This window comes from Electrophorus electricus, chromosome 26 (assembly GCF_041902795.1).
Source record: "Electrophorus electricus isolate QZ-2024a chromosome 26, ASM4190279v1, whole genome shotgun sequence".
Taxonomy (NCBI): Eukaryota; Metazoa; Chordata; class Actinopteri; order Gymnotiformes; family Gymnotidae; genus Electrophorus; species Electrophorus electricus.
Genome location: NC_137522.1, coordinates 4,057,501 through 4,068,444, shown reverse-complemented (window position 1 = coordinate 4,068,444; position 10,944 = coordinate 4,057,501). Strand labels below are relative to the sequence as shown.

Here is a 10,944-nt window from a genome sequence, read left to right as displayed (position 1 = left end):
TCGTGCTGTGGTTTGCTTGTAGGCTGAATGGAAAAGTTTTCACTTGTGATTGAAAGTAAAAAACCATGCATGTGGAGAGCAGTGGCCTGCAGCTCATTAGAGTGACAGAGTGGGTGGTGGAAACGCTGAGGCATCCACCATAAGCTAGGCAGTATGTTACCATCAAGAACGCATGCAAACATGCCTAGCTGAAATTGAGCTAAAGAGGTTCTTATCCTTGCTGCTCCTTATGTACAGAAGAAGATATCTTCTTGCCACCTTCTGACTTTCACCTTTGATGCTATCTAATCTCCCAAGCCTAACTGAGTCATCAGTAAAAGTAACTTTTAGTCACATTCCATGGTATATGCAAGCAGTGTGTGTGTGTGTGTGTGTGTGTGTGTGTGTGCATGCGTGTGTGCGTGTGTGTGATTGTGAGTGAGTGAGTGAAGTGTATGGTTGTGAATAAACACAGAGAGGTAGCAGATGAAATACTAACACAGCATTTATTGGCACCATTCAGTATTACAACAGTAAACAACCCACTGGCAAAACATTACCATAAAACATATAAACACAAACAAACCAGGATAAATTTAAAATACTGTTATTATTCAGAAATGTCATCAGCATCAATTTCATTAAACAACAGTACACTGTACGTATGGTATTTGAAAGTGTCCTCTAATTAAATTCAGAATTTCAGTAGCTGCTTCTAAATTAATACAAAAGAGCTACAGCACAAAAAAAACATACTGCATTCATATTTTAATATACTCTAAACACACTGCAATTATATATTAATATAAACAAGATACACTACATTTATAACCAAATAGTGTTTAGTATATTACATAAACTACCCAGCAGCATTACAAAATGAGGCCGTGGGCTGGTGTAGCACTGTGTTGTGGAAGGGGGGTTTCTCACAGGGGCTTTTGTGGTTGTCACCTCTCTAAAATGCTGACTAATTGCATTACATTACAGTACTCTACACATACAGTGGCAAAGTTATGCAAAGAAATATCACAACATTCATTCAGAAATACATGGAAATATGGAATGACATTTTCCCTAAAATTCAGTATGCACCCATTGCCTCATGTATTTTGTGCACTGTGAAAAAAAAAAACATAATGATTCAAGTTTCAGAGGTATAGAATAATGATCATATATATATTATATTCTATTATATTATCCTTATAGGGTGCTTGGTCTGCTCTAATCTCATGTTCTCTTTCTCTGTGGAGGGTAGAGGATGGTGGCATATTCTACTCCTTCCTGGACCTTTGGTGCCTCTGCATGGCTTGTTCTTTCTGATTGTTTATGAAAATCCAACACCCCATACTCAATAGTGCTCACAGCAGGTACTGTACTGTGCACTGGGCATCTCCTCTGAAACATCACACAGCACAAATTCAACACAGAAAAAAAGTAAAGGATAATGTTTAATTCATGATACTGAATTAAATGTTGTATTCATACCTGCTGTGACATGGGGCTCCGTGTTGGTGTGTCATCTGTAAATAAAGGTTCACATATTGTTCATGTCACTCATGATTCATGCATTGTTGTTTCTGTTATGCAGAATGGTGGTTTATAGTCTGTTTCTTGTCTGTTCAATTCATAACCACACAAGTTAAAATGACAAAATAGGTTCATTAATGTTTCCAAAGTTATGGTTTCCAGATCTGAGGGTGAGGAAGGAAGCAGCTCATAAGTTGATTGTCAGCACATTTCACACTTTCCACGACTCAATATTTCCCCCAGATTTCTTTAACAGTTACATTTTTCATGTTCGAGTTCTAGTTGTTACTGCAAATGAATGTTTACCGAACTGTAATTTAGCCAGTTTTGGAAGAATCAATGAGGAATTCAGATTGCATGGTTACCTTATTTAGATTAATTGTATACTTGCTCTGTCTTTTTGTGCATACAATACCTGTTTTCATGTTGTATGTGCAGTAGAACCAGCCCAGCAGCCCTGCCAGCACAAACACAGGTATGATCACTAGGATACAGAAGATTAAGATCTTTGTGGATTCTGATTGGTTCATTTCCCTGGAATCATTGTTAGTGATGAAGGGAGGTTCTGCAGAAAAATCGACAATCTAATTATCCTGCATGTTATAGAAATTCGAACTAAAAACAATATTCAGTTTAAAATATGGTCCTAAACCTACAGTAATCGTGTGTATTATAACTGTATACTTTCACACTGTAATTACTGTCATAGAGTTTTGCTATACTATATGAAACAAAATGTAGCTTTAACCTGGTAATATACAATACATTGTAGTTTGTTTCTCTCAGTTTTCTAAGAGAAAGCTCACCTGTTGTTACATTAGCACCAGGATATACGGTCAGATTAACTTTGTTGCTCTCAATAAGAACCATTTGTTGATTCTCTACGTATAATGCCAGCTGGTAAACTCCAATATGTGTTTTGCAGAGATTTGGGAAGTACAGAAAAACTTCTCTGGATGGTGTTTCAGCAATGTAGACTGCACAGTTTGATTTTTCTTTCAAAAATTTAGAACTTGGGGAGCAGGAGCTATTAGTCCATGTGCCTTCAGTCCTTTTGTCATCTCTGCGCACAATCAAGCTCTTGCCATCCATTCTGCTGTTGTTCAGTGATTCAAATTTGAACTGAATACAGGCTTCCTGCCCAACTGTCCCATTAATGCTGGTGATATTGGATTCCACTGAAAGAAGAAACAAGTGTGATCTTTGCAAGTAACAATGTGATAACTGATAACAGCCATAAATTTCAGAAACATTGTAAGATTTTATTTTAAGATCTTCTGTGAGTTAATTCCAATACTAATTTTCATATAGACTTCTGAAAAATAGTCATAAAATATATATTGACTAAATTACATATTTCTCATTTTTGTGTTTACAGTTTAAAAAAATTAAAAAATGACCATTTGTGCAGCTCTGTTTATGAATTTTGGAAAAGCAGCTAATGTCCAGTTTACCTCTCTCTGTCTCAGTGTAGAATTAAGATAATGCATGCATATTAACAAACGCATGAAGTTTACACTCAGGTCAATATTTGGAAAAATATTAATGAAATATTATGCTCATACAGCATAGTGTTAATTTGTCTTTGGAATTTATGTAATTTTACATGGTGAATATGGAAGTGAAAGTCAATTGTTTGCGAGGTTTTATGCAGTGTCTAGTGAATTAAACCTCAGGCCAATGGACTTAATAAGAACAGCAGCAATCTGTGCATCATTTGTATCTCAAGTGAATACTCCATTATGTGTATGAAATAGCACATCTGACCTCAGCATATTAGCCAATACCAAATACCAGTGCCCCACTTTTTGTTCATTTTAAAATCCACATACCTCATTGTACAGAACTGATTGAAATGATTCTTCTACACAACAAAGTAACATAAACTTAATTTAATTTTACACAGAACAATTCATTATACATGACTGATTTGTTACACATGACTATGCTGGTTCAGGCTTTTTGCATTTGGCGTTTGAGAGATAAGCAAGTCAGTAAGGCTTTTGAGTATCCTTGTCGGTATATATTAAGGTTCAACACAACAAAGAGCAATTAATGTATAGTAAATTTTAATTATGTAATAACTGCATTGTGTCATAGTGGTTATGCAAAAAACAGACAATCTTGCTATAAATCAAGCCTAAATGTTAGATGGCAAATGACCGCTATAGTGGAGCTGTATTTTCAATTTTCATCAATAGCTTGTAGAAGTAGAAGTAGTTTGTCCAGCTCATTGAATGTGTTATGAATTGAATTTCATTACAACTGCTAGTATGCCTATGGCTACTACTCTACCAACTTGGCCAGAGTGGTAACTATAGCACAGTGGCTACCATAGTGTTAGTGGTAGTGGTTGTGATTGTAAGGTTGCCAGTTCAAGCCCCAGCCCTGCCAAATTGTCACTGTTGAGGCCCTGAATAAGGCCCTTAACCCTCAATTCCGCAAAGTGTATTGAGTCATAATTGTAAGTCACTTTGGATAAAAGCGTCAGGTAAATGTAGACTTATAATTTAACCATTCTAAGTACTCTACTGAATGTTATTTTGATTATTTTGTTTTATTTGATTATTTTCTTATTTACCTGTATATTTGCATATACCCGAACTCTTTAAAAAAAATTAAAAATGTATATTTTATATATATATATATATATATACACACACACACACACACACACACACACACACACACATACAGTTCTATGTTCCACATAACATTACAATTTCCACCGGTATCAAAAAAGTTCTAATGAAGATCTATCTGTCTATCTATTTATCTATCCATCCATCCATCCATCCATCCATCCACTCACTCACTCTAGAAGTGGCATTACATCAGTACTTGGTATGGCACCACACTCCATATATTGATATAAGACACAACCAGTTCTATATGCTGGTATAAGTTGAGAGGGAGAAGAGCAAGTAAATATAATGAGCATAATGGGAACATCTCTATATAAATCTTCAATAATGCCTCTGGAGCTGTGTGAGTGGAATTCTTTTTGCCCCTATCACACAGGACTCACCAGTGACTTTAGTTTTGTTTGTTTTTTTTTCCCCATGTGATCCTGTCCAATGCTGAATATTTTGTCCATTGCTGCACTGTTGGTTTTATTGATCTGTTATTGGGGTGTGTTGTACCTTGGATGCCTTTATTGAACAAACTGTACTAGTTTGTTGTATCACACACTGTATTGTCACAACATATTAAACATGAATGTCTCCATGCAACTGAGGTAATACGTAATATGTATAATGGCATAAAATTGGTTTTAATTATTATAAACATGTCATTATTGCAGTAATGAGAAACTGCATGTCAAACAAACTTGAAGCCTTGGTGTAAAACTAGAAATCCTGAAGACATCAAAGGAGTTAGATACACTTTGTCTACTGAGCGCAGTTGTCACAGTTTCCATGATCCAAAGGAAATCACAAAGTATTTCAAGACAACAGTGTTTTGTAGCTCACAATTGTCACTGTTTCTTTTCTATTTTAATATTAATTAAACCTACAACATTATAGCCTAAATTAGGTAAGTAAACTAAATCTAATTCAAATCAAACCTAATTTCTGTTTTATGCAGATGAAGCCATTCCTCAGACCGGAGAAATGTGTCATATATATACAATAGTTGTTTATTTAATAATGGTTAAACATAGTTCAGAACTGTCAATGTTCCTTTTTACTTTTAAAATTGATTACACCTACAACACTGTATCCAAATTCAGGTCTAAGTCTAATTTAAATTAAATCTAATTTATGTTCCATAAAGATAAAGCCATTCCTAAGTCTGGGGAAATGTTTCAGTATCACATTTATTAATTTTAAACATAGTTATAAAATAATAATGTTAAAATGAAATCAAGATTCTTACCTTGAAGAATCAAGTGCAGCCTGAGTAAACAGAGAAAGAGAAGCCATTTGGCGTCAAGTAACATGTTGGGTTGCCACCAGTGAGACGAGGAAAGCAAAGCAGCAGCTTAGCTAGCAAATGTCTAGCTTCCTCTGAGGTTGGGCTTATTTATGCTTTGCGTGTTACCTTTTCCTGCATTCTACTGTTTATAAGAATATCAAAGGGGAGGTATAGACAGACAGGAAGTATTTGAATGTGCTATCAGATCTACTTACAAAAATTTAGCTTCTTTTATATTTGTGCTTTACTACACCATTAAAACCAAATATTTCTACTAGAATTTGTACAATTTGTACCACACAAGAAAATGTGATTTGTGTATAATTAAGTGTTTTGCTGTTAATGAGTTACAGTATGTGAACTGTGGTTTCTGTGGTTCTGCCAAAAATTAGGGGGGCTTCTGCATAGACCGCATGACCACCCAGGCACTATATTTATTATATCTATTCCCCATGGGAATACCTTTACATTTGTGCAGACAATTTATCTTTCATATGTATAAAAACATCAAATTTTAGTATATTTAATATATTAGGAATTTCAAACCACAAACGTTTGTTAAGAATTAAAATTAAAATTATGATCTTTAAAGATATTAAACGAAACACTTCAACTAACATGTTCATTTTAAACATGACAGTGTAATAATACTGTAAAAACAGTCAAAAGTGCACTTGTGTTAGCAGTTTTTTGTTGTTGTTCTTGCAAACTATAGTTCAGCACAAACCAACTGTTAAAAATTTAGTAATTTTCTTTGAGGGGTCACAAATCGCTCACCTCTACCATAATACAGTCAATAGGTCACGTTTTTTCAACAAAACAAAAACCACAACAAAAAACAGGCGCATATCTCAAAAATTGCAGAGCAGCATCCAACAATTGAGAGCAAATTTTTAAAATGCCAGAGTGTGATTCATGCAGCACTCACTGATTTCCTTTGCTCGCATGCAAAATATATGTGCTCACTCATGTTACTCTGCTCTCGCTCAGATTCACTTTGCTCTGCTACAAAACTGCTCTCGTGTCCTCTCACACACACTTGCTCTTCTGTGCACTCAAACTCATCCTACACGCTCATGAATCTTTTTTTCCTGCGCTCAGGTTTTCACCACTACAAGACTGCCGGAAGTCATCAGCCAAACAAAAAGATGTAGCGGATTTTGACCAATGAACTTGTTCCCGCTGCTCCTCTGCATTCTCATTGGTTGGGAAAGGTGCGATGAACATATCCGCAGTCTGTAGCTTGCTTCACCATGGCCCCAGGTAACGTGATTAATTACATAAATACATTTATTTATTTATTTATTTAGTTAGTTAGTTAGTTAGTTAGTTATATGTTATTGTATGTTGATATGTGACACTAAAGTTGCCTATTTTCTGTCAGCTATCAACTGTAGCCTGTGTACTGGCGAAGTTGTTTCATCGGCATGGTAATGGGTACAGCGATGTGTTTCTATTTTTTTTCCATGTGCCATCTAGCTAACCATTACAAAAAAAAAATAATAATAAAATTAAAAAATAAATAAATAAATAAATAAATACCCCGGATATTTTGGTGATCTCGTGTAAGGATACAAAATTTATGTAGGAAGCAAAAACAAACAAAAATTGTTATTTAAATTAAATACATTTGTGACTAATGCAAGCTTAGCTGCAGCCCTAATCAGATGTAAGGATGTGATTAAAGTGAGCCCCATATGTGTTTCCTAGTTGATGGAGCCAGTCTGTTAAAAGTATATTTTAAACTAACCAACAATGAAGCAACATATCCTCTGATTACTTTAATAAGTAGTTGTAACATTGAGTGGTTCGGAGGTGTGCGCATGTGTGGAGAAGAGCGAGATTTATTATGAACAAATCCAAAATCAGAGTCGTTGTAGCAGTCCAGGGGTCATACAGCCAAGACGGAGACACATAATTAAACATCAAAACACACGAAGGCAAACAGGGGAAGCAGGCATGGAGTACAAAGAAACAACCATTCGAATAAACATGCAATAAACAGCAAAGTGTCGTATTCATTGATGCAGGAAAGAAGAGACCGGAAACAGTGCATTACCTTGTAGCCTTTTATTAATGCAGAGCTCTGGAGATGTCACTTCACAGCAAAGTGCGAGTGAGATCTCCAGAGCTCTGCATAAAAGGCTACAAGATAACGCACTGTTTCCGGTCTCTTCTTTCCTGCATCAATGAATACGACAATTTGGTGACCCCAAGGTGATGCAAGGAGAGAATAATTTGGACAATTGATTGTGCAGTGGACTCAATTGTTACTTCAGCCAAACAACTATAAGGTAAGCAGAAACCTATTATCAAATTCTGCATATTGAATATTCCAAAATTAGTGATGATTCTGTCCACTTGTGGGATCTGAAAATTAGACGGAACAAAGTGTGAAATAAATGCGAGAAGGCATAAACGTGCAAGAAGGCACAAAAGAGAAATAAATGCGAGAAGGCATAAAGTGCGAGAAGGCACAAAGTACCCGTCCTTGGTTTGGCAACCCCACTATCGTCTGACGAGGCAATAGGTCCGGTGCGGCAGCTGGGTTAGAGGCCTGGGGAATTCAGGACCCCCGAATCCTTACCGGTATTTGTATCGGTTTTCTTGTTGGTAAAAGAGTACTGGGTTAGAGTCCCGTGGTGAAAGAGCCACAAATTCTTGAAGTGGGTTAGAGTCCCGTGGTGAAAGAGCCACAAATTCTTGAAGTGGGTTAGAGTCCTGTGGTGAAAGAGCCACAAATTCTTACGGAGGTGTGTGAATCTGACCATAAAATACTGATCCAGTGACAGTTAAACTCACTTGTGTGAATTGAAGAATAAATTTGTGCAAATCGGGTTATAAAATACTGTTCCGGCGACAGTGATATCGCTTGTGTGAATTGATCAAAGTACCCGAAATCAAGGTGGATGTAACTATCTGTGAATGTGTAATTAGGCGAGACGTCGGGGTGTTTGCAAAGATAAGTCTCTGAAGCGAGGTCTGAAGAATATTGGTCACGAAAAACCTCGTCTGAGTGCAGAAACCTAACGGTGCTAACAAAACACTCAGACTAGAGAGAGAAGTAGTGACTGAAGAACGGAACAGAAACGAGAGGAGTGGTAAGTAAGTTTAAAATATTTAATCAGGGATAGTTTGAACTGAAGTAGATCTAAACAGACAAATAGTTAGGATGGATGGTGAGTTTGACAGAGAAACGAATGACGACGGATGGGGACCCGGAGATTGGGTAAGTTTGGAAACACAAGTAAACAATGTAATGGCGGCAGCAAGGGTAGTAACTAAACAAAAAGATCGTAAAAGTAAAGAGAAGGAAATTAAGCAAAGGTTGATAAATTTTGTAAAAGAAAATGGAGGCAAATCAGGAGACAAAGTGAGCCTGGGAGGTTGGATAAGGAGTAAAACTGATGAACATGAAAAACAAAAGAAAAAGGCAGAGAAAGCGGGAAGACTAAAAAAAAGGGAAGTGTAAGAGAATGGCGGAACAACATGATGAAGAAAGGCGGCTGTGGCTAGAAATAGGCATCTGGTGCCAGAGTACAGCGCAATGGAACAAAGAAAAAACAGGAAGTAAGGAGATGCAGAGGCAACACCCCCTCCGTATGAGGAACCAAGGACAGCAGAAGAAGCGAAGCATAGTGCACTTGCAGAGGAAACAACAATGAGAAAATGTCAAGGACCAAGCACCCCCGCTCCATCGGCAGGTATGTATCCAGTTTTACGGGTAAGGGCTGGACGTGTTGAGATAGAGGAGGAAGCAAAGGATAGTGAGAATGACGAAGAAGGGGAAGACACCGAATACAGTACAGAATATGCCGTTAATTACTTTAGGAGATGGGGACAGAAGATATAAGCCCTTCACTTTGGGTGACTTGTAGGCGCTGGTGGATAAGTTACCTCCCGTCACCGAAGGAGGAGGCGGAGGAAGGAGGTTTGTGGTTAGCTAAACTGGATTGCTTAACTGCAGGACAAATGTTAGTGTTAGGGGATTTTAGAGCAGTAGCAGCGAGATGCTTCACCCCATCGGAACTTAGAGATGTTGAGGAAAATGCAGGAACCAATAGACTGGCTGATTCCACAAGGTTTACACAGGTGTCTACTGGGGTTGGTAATGCACTAAGAGATAGGTATCCGCTCCCCAGTGGGGCGGCCACACCCAAGCTAAAATGGGAAAATAGCCAGAACCCTCGGGAATATATAGCCAAATGTACCGAGGACTGGATTAAATATACAGGGCATCACCCAGGTAGACACGGGCTCCACCAGGAATGGTTTAGAAATGCAGTACTGGGGGGTGTCCCTCAAGAGGTAAGAGATGCGATAAAAATGAACCCAGACTTGCCGGGAAGTGACTCTAACACATGGAACAAACATCTAATGCATCACCTGTCCCTGTTCCAAGAGAAAGCCCAGAAAGAAAAAGATATCTTAGCAGAATTACAAACTCAGCTGTTGAAGCTACAGGTAGGCGAGGCCAGAAACAACGCCACAGAGAAAAAGAAAACAGCAAAGGTCATGGTCGCCGGAGCACCTCAGGAACCTGACCCACCATATCTGCCAAGCAGTTATGAGGAGACCCAATAGGGAAATCAGGGTGGATTTAGTGGTAGAGGACGACGTGGAGGTCCTGCTGGGCACGGCCGACGGGGAAGGCCAGGGGGCCCGAGGGGACTGAGCAGGGGATATGAATACACAGAGGGATGTTTCGTATGTGGGCAGGCGGATCATTGGGTGAGGGAGTGTCCCCAGAATCAAACCCGAAGGAGAGGCCAGGGCCATGGAAGAGGCCACTATGCACCAAATCCAAGAGTCGCACCGGGTGGAATGTATCCCATGGCTGAGTGGGACCCCAGCCAGGGAGAGACATACTGACAAACCCCCAGGAATGACCCGGACAGCATGAACCTGGCAGACCATATGCTGTCCATCACAGTTGAGAACCATGAACTGCAATTTCTTGTGGACACCGGAGCCACACACAATCTGCTCTACAAGGCCTGTGTTCCCCTGGTAAGATGGGGAAGGACTATATCAACGTCATAGGGTTCTCGGGGAAACCTCAACGTCTGCCGCTGACTCTTCCCTTAAGAGTGGAAGTAGGGGGCCAATTCTTATCACACTCCTTCGTATATGCCCCCTCTACACCACTTGAACTTGCTGGGATGTGATCTATTGATTAAGAGCGGCGCTACCGTGCTGTGTTCTCCTGAAGGACTATCAGTAAACTTCCCCAATGGAACGACAATCCACTGCTTTAATGGTGGCGACCTCACAGGCCAGTATCTGATGACCCCAGTCATGGGAGATTGGGCCGACATATACTGGGGCCTCCTGCAACCTGAGACCACTGCCCATGGTGGACTCCTGTCTGCCTACCTCACCTGGAAACCATGGATCACTCTGCTCAAACCGTACGTGCCGCCCCCAGACCCCTACACGTCACTTTGTTCTATGACAGGAAACATGAAGACTGGTACCAAGATGAGTTTAGTGAGGATGTAGAGGGACAAATTTGGGAGA

General features: G+C 39.0%; 2 protein-coding genes across 12 annotated transcripts in view; one reads left to right on the top strand and one right to left on the bottom strand.

The window, feature by feature from the left end:
• Window positions 1-466: 466 nt before the first annotated feature.
• LOC113575414 (uncharacterized) lies at window positions 467-6,490 on the bottom strand. Of its 10 annotated transcripts, XM_035523148.2 has the most exons (6): window positions 6,353-6,490; window positions 5,386-5,566; window positions 2,313-2,684; window positions 1,922-2,071; window positions 1,465-1,499; window positions 467-1,374 (listed from the first exon to the last, which is right to left on the bottom strand). In XM_035523148.2, exons 2-6 carry the CDS (start codon window positions 5,447-5,449, stop codon window positions 1,207-1,209), a joined length of 789 nt encoding a protein of 262 aa, XP_035379041.1. In that variant the 5' UTR covers window positions 5,450-5,566; window positions 6,353-6,490; the 3' UTR covers window positions 467-1,206. The 10 variants fall into 10 exon arrangements, with proteins under 10 accessions (XP_035379041.1, XP_081564712.1, XP_081564711.1 ...); XM_081708586.1 differs by lacking the exon at window positions 6,353-6,490 and having other exon boundaries at window positions 467-1,095; window positions 1,872-1,963; window positions 5,386-5,594; XM_081708585.1 differs by lacking the exon at window positions 6,353-6,490 and having other exon boundaries at window positions 467-1,095; window positions 1,922-1,990; window positions 5,386-5,591.
• dynlt2b (dynein light chain Tctex-type 2B) overlaps window positions 4,773-10,944 on the top strand; it is a 12,436-nt gene continuing 6,264 nt past the window's right edge. Inside the window, exons 1-2 of one of the 2 annotated variants that reach the window (XM_081708588.1) lie at window positions 4,773-5,043; window positions 6,526-6,687. In XM_081708588.1, the coding sequence (XP_081564714.1) occupies window positions 6,644-6,687 (44 nt within the window). In that variant the 5' untranslated portion in view covers window positions 4,773-5,043; window positions 6,526-6,643. Of the gene's footprint in view, window positions 5,044-6,525; window positions 6,688-8,997; window positions 9,129-10,944 lie in introns of those variants that run through there. The other variant, XM_035523144.2, reaches the window with a different exon arrangement.